Consider the following 18,857-nt stretch of genomic DNA (forward strand, 5'->3'; position numbering starts at 1 on the left):
AGCCCACACATATCAACAGATATCTGAATAGTCAGTCCCATCACTTCCCTCCTCATAAGCTTGGAATAATTTCCAACTTGGGACATAGAGCCCGTTCTCTTCTGGATGACCCCAATGAACTTCTTACAGAAATAAACCATCTCAAAACTTCTTTCAAAGTTAATAGATATTCCAAGAGAATCATTGAAAGATTCCTTCTTAATCCTGCTAGACATCGTTCAGAAGAAACAAATAGATTCAAAGGCAATATATCTATTCCTTACATAAGTACAGTTTCACATAAATTAGCAAAAGTTCTAAGAAAATACAATATCAGAACCTTGTTCACTCCACTTCCAAAGATCCGTTTCTTAATAATCCACCAAAACCTTGTCATCATCATCTCAAATACCTTGGTGTATATAAAATATTGTGTGATTGTGATATTCCTTATTTTGGGCAGACAGACAAATCTGTTGAATTGCGTATGGAAGAACACATGAGGGACATTACAAGAGACAGCGAGCCAGTGCATGATCACGTCATATCCTTTTCTCGACTAATCCTAATGATGAAAGCGAAAGGCACAAAGTGAGCTGGGAAAAATCTACTAACATCTTCCGTTGCAATGATGAACTAGAGAGAAAAATCCTGGAATCTAGGGAAATCATCTTCAATCCTGTTCATCTAAATAATAACTTGAGCTACAACATCCCAGATAGTCATTCAGCTGTAATCATGTACTGGCGTTCACGAGGTGCTACTAGCACGTACTTTCCCAACAATACAACAAACGAAAGAACAGCTTTAAATAAAACCACAACGATTTAATGTCAATTATGTATAGAGACTCTCTATGATGTTCATAGTTTATTTAAGCTTCAGTGTTTTAGTGTTTTTTTCTTTTTCTTTCTTTTATAATGTCACCTGATGAAGGCTGTTACAAGCCGAAACCAGTCATGTTTTTATATTAAAACCTTTTTACTTAAATCTCAGTTCTAGTCATTCAATTCTTAAAAAAAAAAAAAAATATATATATATATATATACATATATATATATATATATATATGTGTGTGTGTGTGTGTGTGTGTGTGTATATATATATATATATATATATATATATATATATATATATATATATATATATATATATTGGACAGGGAAGCTGTCCACGTATATATATAGGGAAGCTGTCCACGCCCAAGACCGGCTAACTTGGCTATGGCTGAGGAAGATCCTTAAGCTTCTCACGTTGACGGGAATCGAACCTAGGACACTCCTTTTCCAGGCATATAGTTGCGAAACTAGGCTAACCGCGTGGACTAAACTCCTACTACAATATATATATAAAATTCTACTACCCCCAGTTCAACTAACATTCATCTTTAAACCCCTTATAAGAATTCCTCATGTCTTAGATGGGGCTCGAACCCAGGTTTTTCCATATAAAGTGTCTTGTCGCTACCTATTCAGTTAGGTATGCACCGTTAGTATTCTATTCAATAATTCCCAATATATTAGTCTATAAGTTAACACACAGTTGAGACCTGCGTCATTAACAAACTTAATCTGGGGTTTTATGTTTCTGAGGTTTCATTACTCGAGAGGCTCAATCAATGGAGGCTTACTCGCATAACAGCATAGACACCGTTCACTGACAATCAGTGTAAAGGTGAAAACATTAAGAAAATTCCACCATAAGCTCAATAACTACTACCTGTTTCTTCCCGGCTGAAAAGAACAAGCGATTCATACTACTGAAATCTGTTCTTCAAATCAACAGAACTGACAAAGAAATTTTAAGTAAAATTTATGAAATATTAATCAAATTGCTACTTAAGAGTACTGGTATTCCTAAACAATAGTGATAGTAAATAATCTGCTCCATATTTTAAGTTAGGGATCGACAACGCGCTGACTACGGGCACCGTGGCGCTAGCAAGTCATTCATCAAACATCCGTTGTATGAAAGGGAAACATTTTAAGAAGGGGAATAGTTAAACATTTAAAAAAATCGAAAAGGAAAATGATAAATAAATAGCGTCAAATTGAGAAAGCTGGTATGAGGATTTCGAAAGCACGCGACTGACCACATCCCTGCAATGTCAATCTCAAGTATCTTATGACGACATCTAAAGGCGAAGATATGCACAGCGTGACGAGCAAGGTCATACCCCATCTCTACTGCGCTTCATACAATAAACAGATTTTGACTTTTTGTCAATATCATAGGCATAATAGCTTCTTTTTTATTAACTAAATTTTATTAACACCGATCATGAAAATTACAGTCAAACATATATAACGGGACATTTTTTTTCTTTTTATTCAAAATATATAAACTCTTATATGTCAATTATTATGCACGTCGAAAGGTGGACATTATTTCAATGAAATTAAACTTGGAATGACCATTACAGATATCACAGGTTGCTAATATAAAGAAACAAAAGCAAACATTAAAATAAATATAAAACGGAAATGCCATAATCATCCGACTCTAAATTCATTAGAGAGAGAGAGAGAGAGAGAGAAATTTTTTGTTCTTATAAACAGTATCTAGAAAATTCACAGAAAATTATTCAATTTATCGAACGACAATTTACATAAAAGCAATTTATAGAAAATACAATTAATATAAATAAATAATCGAAAAACAGTTAATCGAATAACAGCTAATTGAAAAAGCAATGAATTGAAAAGCAAATCGTTGAAAACTACAATTCATCGAAACTACAAATTATCGAATGAAGAGTTCACCGAAAAACGATGTTTATGAGAACTACCAACACCTAAGTTCTCTGTTGATGCATAAGCTATATAACATGAGGATAACAAAGATATTTTTGTTGACTTTTACATTATTCAGTTATGAAAACTTTCCCCCTGAAATAAATAATACCGTCAATTTCTCTTCTCTAAAGTCTTTTGAAATTTTCATTTAGCCCAGCCTATTACGTGTAACAGAAAAAGAGTGGAATTCATTAATGACATGTACCGAACCAAGTTTTTCATAGACGCGGAGTCTTCACTTCGCTCTTTTGATTGATTATTCAAAAGGAAACAAACCAACAACATTGGAGAAACTACTTTGCATTCAAAGCAAAATCATTATCTGCAATTCATTGCAAACGTTGACAGTCGTATTCGATTGCATTCTCAGGTAATGATGGATTGGTTCCGATGTGCATTCGAACTATATATAGAAGAATACATAGGTACTCTTCTTCAAGAGTCACATTATGTAGCATACATAAATATTAAAATATTTTGATATCCCAAACGATAACCAAAATAAAAGCAATAGTATTTTTATCACAGGAATGAGAGACTGATGCTGTAATTTTACTGTAAACTATTCACACGTTTACCAATAGTTTGCTCGAGAATTTGACTAGCTGCACATAGTGACCACTGCATTAGAACCTTTTGAATGCAGTGTTAGACCTCCTTTAACCCGAATTGCAGAACATGCGGTCTGCCATAGATTTTACAAGGTATTGATTTGCATCTACGTCAAAAAAAATATCAGGGGCTCGCCAAATAGTGCTTTAACTGGCTCAGATTTCACGGAAGAGGCCTTTGCTCCCAGATTTGTTTTTCTAACATGTCCCGTACATTCTTAATGAGGTTCAGATCCGGGCTTTGTGGTGGCCAGAGAAGATGGCGGAAGTGGCTATCATGCTCGCTGAATAACTGCTGAACAATTCTTGCGCGATAGACAGTAGCATTATCATCGATGAAACAATAGTCATCTACTGGATAAAAAGTCAACTTTGCAAGATTAACATTACCAATTTTGATATCAGGTTTAATATCACTTTCCTTCATAATGGGATCCATATAGATAATGAATAACGGAAAAGATAATACACATCCTTGTCTGACACCAGATTTAACCATTTTCCTGTACTTACTTCAATTCTAACTGCTGACTTACAACTCAGATAAAGACTAAGTATTGTTTGATTTAATGTCCCATTGACATCATATAACTGTTTTGAATAGCTTCTCCCTTGACACCTTGTCATATGCCTTTCGCAGGTCTACAAAACTTAAATACAGATCCTTGTTATATTCCCATGATTTCTCAACTATTTATCGGAAAATGAAAATAGGACCCTGACAGGCTCTATATGCACTGAATCCAGCTTTTTCTTCAACAAGCTTCCCTTCCACAATCCTTCTCAACCGTTTCTCAAGTATAATTGCATAAAGCTTACCAGGAACACTCAGTACGGAAATACGTCTGTAGTTCTCACATTCAGTTTTATTTCCCTTTTTATGGGTACTGTGAGAACTCTACTCCAATCATCTGGAATTCGTCCCTGCAGTGCAGCCACTGTAAGACTTTTATACCTCCATACTTGAGCATTTCTGGTTGAATATCATCTACTCCAGTTGTCTTTCCACATTTGAATCTTTACTAACATTTAGAAATCTGCAATGGAGATTTTACAGAGATATCAACAATTCTACAATTGATGGAGAAACCTTCGTATTGCCATCGTTCAGAGTTTCATGCTGTTTATTGGATAAAAGCTGAGATTGTTCCACCATGAAAAACTTGATTCACTCGGCATTCAAAACAGTTTGCACTCCGAAGAAAACAATCTTCTCAGAAAAGCATAGAAGAATCGGAAAAACCAAGAGAATTGTTTATAGAACTGTTCCAGATTCCTAGACCGCATGTACACTATCACGGATAAATAATTTTTCTGTTTTATAAATTAGTTTTTTTTTCAAAAAAAAAACTTGTTTAATCCCCCTTCCTTATGAACACATCCTGAAATTTGAGGTCACTAACGTATAATTTGTGTGTGTGTGTGTGTGTGTGTGTGTGAGAGAGAGAGAGAGAGAGAGAGAGAGAGATCTCATTTCCAACTGGAAGTGAATAAACATAGATGTGACGAGATTTGATAACTGGATAGGAAAAAAAATGTAAAAATACTAATGGGATCAATTATCCTTCTTGGCAAAGAAACTGGATCTTACATTTCTTACCTTTGTAAATTAAGACTAGTATGTGGAGGGCTATTGAATGACTTGATAAAATTCGAATCCAAACGTCTCCGTAACGCAGTTGCAAGAACAGCAGGACATTGCATCATTTGAAGACCTGAGTTATTCTCGTCATAAAGAGAGGAATCATTATATGAGCTTTTCAACTGAAGGTGAGTTAGCCGATCTCGTACAAATGTAGCAGAGTTGTTTTCCCAAATAATCGTGTTTTTCATCCCGCATATAGGTAAATCGGATCTATTACTACACATGCAATTTACGAACAAAATGTGCTATTAGTAGCAGTAGATGGTATTGCGTGTAGTTGATGGATTGTGTTGATGGCGATTAAGCAGTGTAGACGGAGGTTTGCGTGGAGAGGAGTACTCCCGCGATGAGTAGTACTTGGACTCTTTGGAGGTGTCACGTAATAATAATAATGTCTAAATTATTTCAAGCATATAATTCTTTTGTAACACTTGATGTTTATGCGATTATGCAATTTCTGCTTAGAAGGTGATTACAAATAATTTGGTTTCTTTATGATTCTTTTTAAGAAATTCTGGCGGTCACACGCAACTCAAAATATGCATAGGCAATTTCAGTTATGCATGCGCACTTGTGAGTGCTGTGCGATGGAGTCGATAATATTGTTAGATATTCAAAAAATGAACCAATGATCTAATTTTTTTTAAAGTAGAAATTAAACTCTGTTTTACGAACTACACATACCGATTATTGAATAAGAAACTTTTATTTAATACTGTATTGGATCCCCCTTCCTTTAATCTGAATTACAGCATATATGCAGTTTCGCATAGATTCCACAAGATGCTGGATTTCATCTACATCTATAACATATCAGGCGTTCACCAAACAGTGATTTTACTGGCTCAGATTTGACGGAAGAGGATTTTGCTCCCGTATCTATTTTTTGACATGTCCCATACATTCTCAACGGGGTTCAGATCCGCGCTTTGTGGGTGACGATTATTGTCCAGGTATTTGACATATACGTTGCGTAAGTGACGTTTACTACATCTGCATAAATGTTTCTAATTCAGTTGCAAGTATATACAATACTGTCCTTTCCCCTTAAAAAAAAGAAACTGACAGAAAAGCAAATGCAACTGGAACACAGCTTACAATTTGACACTAGCATTGTCGTCCATGAAACAACCGTCATCTATAAAAAGTCAACTTTGCAGGATGGACTTGGCAACAACATTCAGATTTTCCTTGGTGGACACCGACCTTCCAGCAATATCAGGGCACCTGTTCCGTATCAACAGAACATGCTCCACACCATGACACTACCTCCAGAATCTTGGTTTGTCTTTACAAGGCAAGCTGGGTTTCTTTGTTTAATGAGCTCTCGCCAAACTTTTTGCCTTTGTTCGATACAGAACAAAGGTGCCCCGTGACTGGTCAGACCACATGACTTTTTTCCAGCCTTCCAGTGTCCAGTCATGTACCTGACACCACTTTAGACGAACTTTCTGGTTCTTCGCAAAAACCAGTGGTTTCCGTACAGGCATGCAACTGCCAATGCCGATCCTCTTCAAATTCCTTTCATATAGTTCAGTGAGATATGAGTCGCGAACAGCCTTTATTATTCAAATGCTTCAATCAATTGCTGCACACAGTAAGTTCTTGTTTGTCTGTACAAATCTTCTCAGATGACTGCGATCTCGTTCCTGACAGACTGTTTTAAGACTACAGTTACGCCTTTTAGACAAGCGATACCCGTATACCAAGATATCTCGGGTGTTTAATCACCTGAGATATCTAACCTCTTGAGAAACCAGTCAGCTGTGCTGTTTTCAAGATCATGGCTCCAGCTCATACAGACACCCACAATAAGCCCTTTGGCGAACTCTGAAAGATCCTTTGTTTCCCCATTGTGATCAACGTTAATGATGATTACTGAGCAGTAACATTTTTAAATAGTTGCTTAGAACATGTAATGACGCATGTGGATAAGTATTTTGCATATATGCTGCATAAGTGACGTTTGCGTACATCTGCATAGAGGTTTCTAATACAGTGGCCGATATGTGTCCCAAACATAAACTGAAATTCACCTTTCTAATAGAGATCGAAAGTTATATTTTTTTGTAAGTCACTTTAATTTCACCTCGAGATCATTTTTTCATTAACAGTTGTATTTGGTAAATAATACTGAATTTTCTCCTCTAGTAACGTCAGATGATCACCGATTAGTGATGCTATCTCTTTATTTTTATTATTTATTTATTATCATTTTTAATAGTATTTTAAAGCACATCCATTCTTCCCGCCTTTCCAAACAGTTACTTTTCAGAACAGTACATTAAAACCATAATTATGGAATTATGACATTAGTTAAAAGCTGAAGGTCAATATTTTATCTCTCCGATTTGTCGTTTTTTGCTGGATGAAAAAAGCTAGTTCCGTTTGTTCAGATGTTAAAAGTGTTTTGATGACCCATTGCAAAAATCGTCAGCAAACGCATTTTCCTTAAAAAAAAACACGATGTTTTGAAAATATAAATTTGTTTATGCTTACAATATTGCAAAACGACTGTTTTTTGGTATCAACGATGATTTCGATACATAAATTGTTGAAACTCTTGGCATGAACTGACTGAATGATTTAGATAGTCCATCAAATGTGTTATGTAGGATACTCATTTAAACCTCAGACAGCGTATTAATTAGCTGATTTTAAAGAAGTGCTATTATTATCATTATTATTTAGAAATATGCGTTGAAATTTCGTTCTCGCTAAATGTCTACATATCTCTACAGTGAGTATATTATTTAGATCTGTTATTTTTGATGGTAGAGGGAAAAAGAAGAGGATAGACTGCTCTGTATTGCTTTTGCGTATTTCCCTACGTATTCCACTTGACTTCAGTTGGGTAATCTTTATAATTGCTCTTCAAGCCTTAGACGGGATGTGAAACCACATCACTCAAACAAGAGGGCGAGTGTCAGTCGTCTGACTATGCTATGAAGGCGTGTTCTTCAATTACTACTATAATATGCCACTGTTCATAATGTAACTTAGTAGACCAGTCTCAGCTGAAATTAGTACAAAAAACGAAAGTAATATTTCTACCTATTAAAAAAAAAAAGAAAAGAAAAGAAAATGAGGTCTATAAGAGTATAAGTGACCAGTTTGTGAATATAGGCAATGAGATGGCGACCAATGTTATTAATATCGTAGGTTCAGCTGAGCATAACAGAATTTAGTGGAACTAGAACTTGTTTTCATATTATTCACTGTGGGGAAAAAATCTTCTGAAGCAGCTGTTCCTTAATTATTCATATAAGTTGCAAACGCTCAATAATGTTTGCCGTGAGCTAAATTCAATAAATCCAAATGTACCCGTTCAATAAACCAAAATTTGATACACTCGATCTCACTTTCCACCAATCAAAGCTGTTTAAAATTTTTTTAAAAAATTAAAAATGATTCAATTTTGTGTCAAATGGAAACTATTTCGATTTCTTCAAAGTGCAAGTTTTCCGTGAATTTAAGCAATAAAATTCATTTAAGACTTCAAAATGCAGTCCAGTTAAATAAGATTATTCTCGATAAAATAAAGATTGTTACCTACAAACAACCGTTTCGTCATGCTGAACAGGGACTCGCAAACACTGATCATCGATCGCAAAGCATTTGAATGCGACTATATGAATTTTGAAACAAATATAAATTAAAAGCAAAGAAAATTTGTAGTTTAGAACCTTTAGCATGGCCTTTCGTTGCTGCAATTATGTTGCGAGCAACTTGCTAGCAGAATCCTGATCAAAAATAAATATGAGAGTTATAAAAGTTTAGCAAGGATTCCTTTTCCAATTTCAACATTCATTAGAATCAATTAAATTGTTGAAGAGATGAAAGGCATGTTGCATCTGGATTGTTTATCAGCATTAATTAGCTTCGCTGATAAATACATCCTAAAATAGGCAACCACAGGACGGGATTAATCATCATGCAAAATACTCAAGTACGTGGAGACCAATGGATAAGGAAAATCATAATAGCCGAACACTCGCTTCGTTGAAACTCAATTCGAAGGAGAAAGAAAAGATGAATCAAACAAGGAAAAAAAAAACATTACGCATAATATTTATTATTTATATTATTTATTTATAATAAATATATGAATATAAAGTATATAAATCTAAGCCATTTTTCTGTAGATTATACATATGAATTGTGAGAACGATTTGATTATGTGTTTCAAATGAATTATGAATATTGTTAAAAATGTGGGATCACATTCGGAGAGTGGGGAAAAATAAGCTTCATTATAGGAGGTATCTAAATTTTTGAAATGTAATTAGTGCAGTTTAATTCATTTAGGAATATAGTGATTGAAACTAAGAAACTGCATAGTTACGGAACAATACCCACCCAAAGAAATATAGCTATTCTCCAAACATTGCAATTTCATTAAGAACAATTTTATGTTTGCCTATCTATACCTAGAAATCAGAAAGATCGATTTTCAGAATTAAAATTAAAATAAACTTACTCAAGAATGATTATAATCTAGAATTAAGAGATATATATAAGAAATAAGATAAATATAAATAAAGAAATATTTATAAGAAATAAGAGAAATATAAATAGAGAAATATTTATACATGAAATAATTCATCAGTTTGCTTCAGTTAATTCACATAAATATAAATTCACACATAAAGGCATTGTTTTACCTTTATTTTCATTTCTAAATGTTCTCTTATTTGCTTTATACTTTTGCATAACGTTTTGTGAGTTTTATTTATTTATCGACTAGCTAGTTTTTCTCCGGTTCCGGTTTCTTTCCTTGCTTGAAATTTACAAACATGAAATCAGCCTTGAATACGTGTTTTTTTTTTATTTATTTTTTATTTTTTTAAAGTAGTGTTGAAGGTTTCCAGTATATAATAACATTTTAGTAACTGTCGAGTTAGTTGAAAAAAAAATGATATTGCCATCTTAGATGGATTCATGTCCCTGGTGTAATGTTAAACAATAAACAATAATAATACAATTTTATGTTTAAACTAGAATAAAATTAAGTTAAATACTTATTTTTCTGAAATTTTCTTCGAAGTTTACGATTTGAGCGAATCTTAAATGTACTGGGAATGAGACCCGTCATCCACTTAATCTAAACTGCTCCGTCATAGACTGGATTCGAACCCAGGCCTTTCCAACCAAAAGGCATTTTCATTACTAGGGCTCGACAATTATGCAAAATCCTACTCGTCACGAAGAAAATGTACTCGCCCTAGAGACCTGATATTTTTAATGATATGTTTCCCAGAAAGTCAATAGGAATTCCATATAAGTGATTAGCAGTACTGCAGTATTGCTTGGAGAACATTTCCTTTGCATGAGAAAAATCATTCCAAGAAGGACAAATCAATCAATAAATAAGAATAGAAAGAACTATAAAAACAACATTGACAATTTGGAAAATACCGGTAATTTGTAACATTCATTTCTGTTACTAGAATTGCCCTTTATATTACGCATATTTTTCTGTTGTTTCTTAAAGTTAAAAAAAAAAATTCGTCTGATCTCATCTTCCTTTTCCCTCTTTTACCTTGCTGTGTCGAGGGTTAGTTACTCATCGGACCTCAAACCGTTCACAGGATAAGGTGGGCAGCCCTACATTCCGGTGTATCCTATGTCCTGTAGTGTTGAGTTCTCAAGGCCGGTTTGCCTGCTTTTGCGGGATGAAAAACCCCCAGGATAAACTGGGGAAAAAACCCTACTGTCCAATACTGGCTAACTTGGCTATGGCTGAGGAAGATCCTTCAGCTCCTCACGTCACCGACGGGAATCGAACCAAGGATATCCTTCTCCAGGCAGATGGTTGCAAAGCTAGGCTAATCGAAAGATTCGAAAATATATATTCGAATGTTTTTTTTAATTAAATAAAACAATTCTGTTTAGTTCAGTCTGAAGCTACTCGCCACGGGTGAGTGGGCTAGCGTATATTTGTCGAGCTCTGGCCATTACTGACTAAGCTATGGAGTGCTTTTCAATTTATGTATTTATTCATTTTTTGTCAACTCTGTCCATGAATGACCGGAAACATTAGCACATTTAGCATATTGTGCAAAAGATAGACTGATGGTTACATAATCCTAAAGAGCCCTGCTCTTTGCACCAAACATGGTACTTATTCAAGCCACCTCAGGCCTTCAATGAGTAATGATTTCACTCCAGATGATAAATATCCTTCCCTACACTAAAGGCTTTTACAAACATTCATACCCGTAGTGAGATTCAACCACGATTAGTTGGGTGGAGAGGAGAGGAGGGTATTTAGCATATTGTGCAAAAGATAGACTGATGGTTAAATAATCCTGAAGAGCCCTACTCTTTGCACCAACATGGTACTTATTCAAGCCACCTCAGGCCTTCGATGAGTAATGATTTCACACCAGATGATGAATATCCTCCCCTACACCTAAAGTCTCTTACAAACATTCATACCCGCAGTAAGATTAGTTGAATGGAGAGGAGAGACACTGTTCACTTAGCCATCAAAGCTAAGTGGGTAGTGGCTGGTTGGTCGAGTGGATTGCGCTTTTGATTTCCACCAGTAGGTCGTAGGTTCAATTCTCACTGCTCGCAAGGATGTTAATGAAGGTCTTTAAGTTGGAGATGAATTTTATTGTCCGATATGTGACTGCCCTACGTATTTAAAATGCGTACTGGCTTAAAAAAAGTTCCATGTCTGACCTCTAATGCGGGGTTTCCAAATTCTCTAACCCTTAGCTGGTGCCCACGGTTAATGTATGATAGGTATACAATATTTTCCTGCAGATGATTCGTATAAAAATGTCTATAATAGCATTAAACATAAATAAAAATATTCTGAAAAAGAAAACATTAGATGACATAAAAATTCATAAATCAGCAGATTTTAATTATTTTACTTGTTAATTATTTTCATTCCGATTTTCGAAAATGCAGTACTGTATACTGAAACAACCTTTGTAGTATATCGTTAAATTAGTAATGGGCACCTCAATAAAGCAAACTCTGTTCTCATAAGAAGTACTTGCTTTAATAATGGACACAAAACGTTCAAATTTGCAGCATTCGAGTCATAACTTTGTTTGTCGTTGTGTTGCTTCAGATGTTTAATAATAATAATAATAATAATAATAATAATAATACATTTTCTCTGTTATTCGAGTTGATGAGAGGGCGCTAGTGACATAGGATAGTTTCTAGACTAGTATTTATTATTATTGTCATTTATTCATTAATAAAACCAACAACTGGAGGTGTTACTATGATTGCTATCCTATGCAGAGTTCCATTCCTGCAAGTAATATAAAATATAAATTAAAATAGGCAGGAAAGGTGAGCTGAAGATAACAAAAGGAGGAGGGGTAGAAAAGAGATGCATAACACGTTAGAGATGAAGCAATATGCACTAATCACACACTTCAGCTTTCTACTGGAAAGAAATTATGTAGGCTTTTTATTTTTTCTTTGTTTGCATTTTATAGACGACCCCTGGTGGGCTCCGTAGGTAAATTCGCTTCTCTTCGTTAAGATGGTGACCTGGGTTAGAGATTGAAGGTGTTTCGTGACGGTAATACATTGTTATAGCCGCAGGAAAAGGGGTTCCTTCGTCACGAAGCTACAAGTCCTGCTCGCCGTGTGGTCTCGTTAGGGTTAATTTCTATGCAGTGTTGCGTGTAGAGTCTGGTTATTCACCGCTACCTGGACACAGCTGGGGGTATGTCTAGGCTCGAGTTGGGTGGCAGTGAGGCCAGCTGCAGACAGGATATAGCAAAGAGGGGAAGATCTGTCATTTTCTTCTACATTTGCCTGTTAAAGCTGATCCCTTAATCCTGTAATGTGGCTTTATTTGGGAACTCTTCACAAAGTCTCTCTCTCTCTCTCTCTCTCTCTCTCTTAGCGATTGCTTTCTCTTGAGTTTCTCAGTGATCTTATGCGTTCTTCTTTTTCTTCTCCTTACTATTCAGTTTCTTCTTGTTATTATCATTCCTCTCTCTCTCTCTCTCTCTCTCTCTCTCTCTCAAAGCATTGCGAAATATAACGTCATAAAAAAAAAAAACCACAAAACGTCGTTATAGATTCACAAATGTTTCATTGAGTTTGAAATCATGTTCTTGGAGGAACACAGGTTGCTTATGAAGCCAGAGATTACCAGTGAAGGATAATATCACTTTCACTACAGAATAGTTAAATCAATATCGTGCGGAAAATTTTCTACATCGATCGATTTCGAACACAGTTTTTTATTAATATAGTCTTAAAAACTAAATTAAGTAAATTTAATTAATTTAGTAAATTAAATTAAAATTAATTAAATTTACTTAAAATTAAATAAAATTTACTTAAAATTAAGTAAAATTTGCTTAATTTTATAGAAAATGGTCTAACTGGTCTCCATTCTAAGAAAGAAATGATAATAGTCAGACAATTTTCATGTTTATTTATCCGAATATCTTAATATGAATTGAAAATTTCATCGGCCTTTTTTTTTTTTTTAAATCAGCAAATTAGATGTCAAAATTCACTTATATCAAAATCACTGATATCTTTGTCAAAGCCTTGTGGCTTTGCGCTTCGGAACCATATGCCTGGGGAAGGAGTGTCCTGGGTTCGATTCCCGTCGCCAACGTGAGGAGTTTAAGGATCTGCCATAGCCAAATTAGCAGGTCTTGGGCGTGAAAAGCAGGTTTTTTTCCCCCAGTTTATCTGGGGTTTTTCATTCCGCAAGCAGACAAACCGGCCCCGTGAACACACGGATCTACAGCCATAAATACTTAACCCCCATGAGGGGGCTCAACTCTCTCCGATAGGGACGGGGGAGAAAAGGGAGGAAACTCCATATGAATAAATAAACTGATATCTTTTATTTTTTAAATAAAATATTTTTTAAATTTTCAGCCACGTTGTATAAAGTGTGTGTGTGTGTGTGTGTGTGTGTGTGTGTGTGTGTGTGTGTGTGTGTGTGTGTGTGTGTGTGTGTGTGTGTGTGAATATTAAATATTATTCTTGTAGATAACTTTTTATATCACGAGTACGAATCTTATCAGTTCATTCCGTGGATTCTACAATGTGCTAATTTTAGTGTAAGGTGGAGCGTTCTAAAAGATTATGGAGCTAGTTCATAATAGAAAAAAATTAAATACATTCCTTGCGTAAAAGTACTGGAACACTCCAGTATGGGTATATGATGCGAAGGAACATGTAAAGAGAATACATGTTCCTTCATCCTTCATTTTTAGGGAGACGTCAATAAAGGAGGCTTCAATAAACGCTATTTACAGTTTCAGCTAAAATAAGAAGAGTAGCTAAGATCTACGTTTTCGAAGCAGTGCGTCCATGCCCAAAGAAGGCTACAGTGGTGCTGAAACAGCTTTTTAAAAAAGTAATTTAGAGAGATGATTCTGACTGCAATTTGAAACAGCTTGATGAGCGGTACTAGCAACCTGCAATGACTTACTTGTAAAGCATAGTGGTGGAAATGACGGTTTGGAATAATTTTCGTGGAATGGAATTGGCCCACTAGTTAGTATATACGAGTATATTTAAGGCAGCCTTGTTTGATGAACGGAGGTTAATTTCAAATAAAACTCAGATTTTATTTCATAGCTAAATGCTGTGATACAAGCCAAAAATGAACCTGGACCTCTGATCTTGGTTAATATTTCTCGGATTTCTGTTTTTGCAGGAGTGTATTTTTTATTGCGTTGTTGGTAGCACAGAAATCTCAGGATTCTTCATGTGCTGGAGACAACGCTGGCAGATTATTATAGTTTTCAAATAAAATCCTAACATAGCCAAACAACATAAAGGGAGAAAAACTAGAACAGTCAGTTTTAACATTTTAGATATTACTGTTTTCGTGGCTGTTGAAGAACTCATTCCTTAGACAATTTTAACGAAAAACGAAATTCTGAATTTCAATGACTTTTTATGCGTTCTTTACAAATGACAATATATCTACTGTCAGTTTCATACTTCATTTTTAAACTAGCCTAACGGATTCTGATGCATGATGAATATGCCCAGTTAACTGTAATAACAACAGAAGCAACTAAGGTGCTAATTATCTATGTTAATTTCGTGTGTTCTTCGGCTGGTTTTGCGGATTGAAAAATCTCAGATTTAAGATTCCGTCAGGAAAGAAATTCTAATCCTTAATCGGTTAATTCGCCTGCTCTTGAAAAGATCTTATAAAGCTTCTTCGTCTCCTATACTGTATGCGATCCCGGAATTTTTTATTTATTATTATTATTATTATTATTTTTCAATCTGAGGGCAAACCTCGCGACTGCATTTATTGAGGCGTTGCGATGAATTTGCCAGAGGTGAATTTTTGTATAGGGATGACTTTAATAAAGTGGATATATAAGTTTCTATATTTATAAACGTATATATCTATAAACTTTTTTTTTTATTTTTATCAATTACACATTTACTAAAATGCTCTATTTATAAAAATTATTTTATAAACTAAGTTACGTTAATGAGCAATTATCAGTTAATTTAGGTAAGCATTCCTCTTTCCCTCCCTTCTTTTATTTGTTTATTGACCTTTGAAATTTATCCAACTACACTGAAATATTATACAAACAAGAATCATTACTGTGAAATTAGCAACATTATTAACATGAAGAATAGTTGCTCATTCTGTAATACTTTTATTATTATCATCATCATCATTTGCCATTATTAATGAGTAACTCGAGTACATTTTGCCTTGTTTTTAATACATAGGGTTCTAGAAGAAGGCCAAATAATTCTCTCTCTATGGACGACTAAGCCAATGCAATCATCAGAAATTTAAATTGCATAATTTAATGTGGATATTTTTCACAATTTACATATTAAACTGCACCAACATTAGGAATTTTTATAGTTAAGTGAAGGGAGAAAAAAGTCATTTTCATCTTTATCTATTAAAGATTATTATTAATTAAGTCATTAATCCATATGTTTATTTCATTTATTTCTTTTTTGTTCTAGCACGTATCTAGCGATATGAGGCGAGAATGCAAATGCCATGGAATGTCCGGCAGTTGTACTGTCCAGACTTGTTGGATGAGACTTCCGTCCTTCAGAGACGTCGGCAACAACCTAAAAGATCGATTCGACGGAGCTTCGCGCGTGTTGGTCAGCAACCAAGGTAACGTGCGGCGCGTTCGTCGGAAGTCCCGTTTCCCGCTGAAACCTTACAACCCGGATCATAAGCCTCCGTCAAAGAAGGATCTCGTGTACTTCGAGAATTCTCCGGACTTCTGCGTGTCCAACCCGAAACTCGGTGTGAAAGGAACGCAGGGGAGGCTGTGTAACGATACGTCGATCGGAGTGGACGGTTGTGAGCTTATGTGTTGTGGGCGGGGTTACAAGACGGAGGTGAGGGAGGAGCTCGAGAGATGTAACTGTACTTTTCACTGGTGTTGTCAGGTAAAGTGTAAAATCTGTAAAATCAGGCGAACTGTACATACGTGCTTATGATTTGAGAGAATGTGACCTTGTCGTGGACATGCTACACGAAGTCAAATACTTTTCCAACTTGTAGAAAATTTCAAGGTACAGCCTTGAAATTTCCTTCACAGACAATCTTGAGACAACGTATTAGTTATAAGTTATAAATTCGCACTCCTTTCCAAGTGATTCTCTCACCTTATCTTTTTATCCAGTTCGGAACAATAACTGAAAATAATGCCTTACATTCCAGGTTAATTAAGCTTATAGAAGTTTATCAGCAACTTCATATTCTGAGAATTCGTGTCGTGAACATTAAATATTCTGAAGAAGGTTAACAAGCCTTTAAAGAATCACTCTGAACGGAAGTATTCAGCTGTCTGAAAATACAGATTGATCATAAAATCATTTTTGTGCAAAAAAAAAAAAATATATATATATATATACATTACTTTCGCTAACTGCTGAAGTTGGACATTAATTCATTTTTATTAATCATATTTGATCTCAATTTTTTTCTCTTAAAACTCATTTTAGTATGATGCCATGCAATACTGAATTTGTGATGCCACAGGTTTTAAATATGTGTATATGATATAACTGCTGAATGAATTACTATATGCATTCACGCTTTCATTATGCAATAAGTCTCTCTCTCTCTCTCTCTCTCTCTCGATTAATTATCCTTGATATAATTTTAATGCTTATAGATTAACTGATAACACAGAAAACTATATCAAAGACAACTGTACATAAAGCTAAATAACTAAAATGAAAATGTACGACACCACTAAAGTGATACAAAATCACTATATAAAAGAAGTAAAATAATCGTTATACAGATTCAAGAATGCCATGAAGTTTAAGACAATGCCAGACCAACAGAAGAAATATACTGTGAAAATTTCCCTGGAATTCTTCTAGGCTGTTCTTCCAGCGTTTCTCACTCCAAATTGACTTGATCTTTACCGCAGTAAATAGAGGTTTCTCTCATATACTCGGGTTTTTAACCGCGCAACTCAGAAAATATCGTACGTTGACCACACACTATTCCTGATATAATATTACTAGCTGTGGGTTAGGAACGAGATAAATGTCTATTATAACCTATTCCCTAACGTCCTCATAACATCAGTAGCCATGAACTCAACTAACAATCGCGACTGACGGTGGAGTTCCCTACGTATTGAATTCTAAAAGTTAGGACTACTACGTCGGAAGTCCCGCTTGGGTAATAAAAGACATTAGAGGATTATTTATTTATAAATTTACCTTGATATTTTTAAAACTTTTTGCTTCCAATTCAGTATGATAGCTGATTTAGAGTACCAGTAAAATTTAATGGAGCGCCAAATTTGTTATGCATGAAATCTAATCCGGCATTCGAAATAGGTGCGGCTTGTTACTAGGTTAAGTAGTGGTAGAAAAATAATTTCCTTCCCCTTTTATTGGGCCTGTGGGCATTCAGAAGGTCATTCGAGTACCATCATATCAGGGGATGTATGCTACGATAACTTATAATCTCTATGAATCTATTAAGCGTTTTATAAAACCTAACTCATCATTTCATTTACTTTTTTTTAGTAAAATTATATTTCTTCATATTAGTAAAAAGGAAAAAAAAACGACATTTTAAAATACTGTGATCTATTTACCATTTCTGCAATAGACGACTGATATCTCCCAAAATTCATCGTTTTTGTGAACGCCTTTGATGAAAAAAAAAAACTGTTTCTTTTTAATGAACTTACTTTTACCTGATTGAAGGCACTAATTCAAAATTAAAACATGTTTTCAGCACCAAAATTCGGAGGTATAATATCGTAAACTCGTGACTGTTGGGTCAACTACCTATCGATCCTGCTATAAGTTATCCGAACTCGAGAGAGGTACTGTAAATATCATATTTACAGTATATGATACTGTAAATATGATATTTCCTTTTGATATATGATATTTCATATACAAATATGATATTTGTATATGAAATATCATATACTGTAGTATATGATATTTCCTCGAAAATGTAAATAGTCTTGAAACTTGTTAGTTCGTGCTGTGTGAAGAGGAACAAGAAGAAACGTTAACCTGTTTCTGTTGTACTATTATTCGACTGTACAGCTTCAATCCACTGTGCATGTTTATTTATTGCCACTTGCCTGCTTGCAAAACTGGAGCGATGTATAATTGTTGTATGAGTGAATATTGTGTGCTAGTTTGTCTCTGTATAAAGTCTTATTTGTTCTTATAATAAAACCTGCATTTTTTGTTTCTCTGTGTTTCTTGCACGAACTAAACATTTGTATAACATATAAAGATCACACCTTTTATACTGATTAATGGTCCTTCACTTCAAGTGGTAATTTCAACAGAAGAATAGAACAAAAGTTTGATATA

At 34.7% G+C, this 18,857-nt stretch overlaps 1 protein-coding gene across 1 annotated transcript in view; it reads left to right on the forward strand.

Annotated features, from left to right (window-relative positions):
- The window catches only part of LOC150104983 (protein Wnt-1-like), a 113,908-nt gene extending 97,146 nt beyond the window's left edge, over positions 1-16,762 (forward strand). The window contains exon 4 of the mRNA XM_090396087.1: positions 15,999-16,762. Coding sequence (XP_090252213.1) covers positions 15,999-16,490 — 492 coding nt within the window. The 3' untranslated portion in view covers positions 16,491-16,762. The remainder of the gene's footprint in view (positions 1-15,998) is intronic.
- Positions 16,763-18,857: the final 2,095 nt, after the last annotated feature.

Source organism: Typopeltis vanoorti, chromosome 7, assembly GCF_054136105.1.
Source record: "Typopeltis vanoorti isolate ZY-2024b chromosome 7, IOZ_Tvanoo_1.0, whole genome shotgun sequence".
Classification (NCBI taxonomy): Eukaryota; Metazoa; Arthropoda; class Arachnida; order Uropygi; family Thelyphonidae; genus Typopeltis; species Typopeltis vanoorti.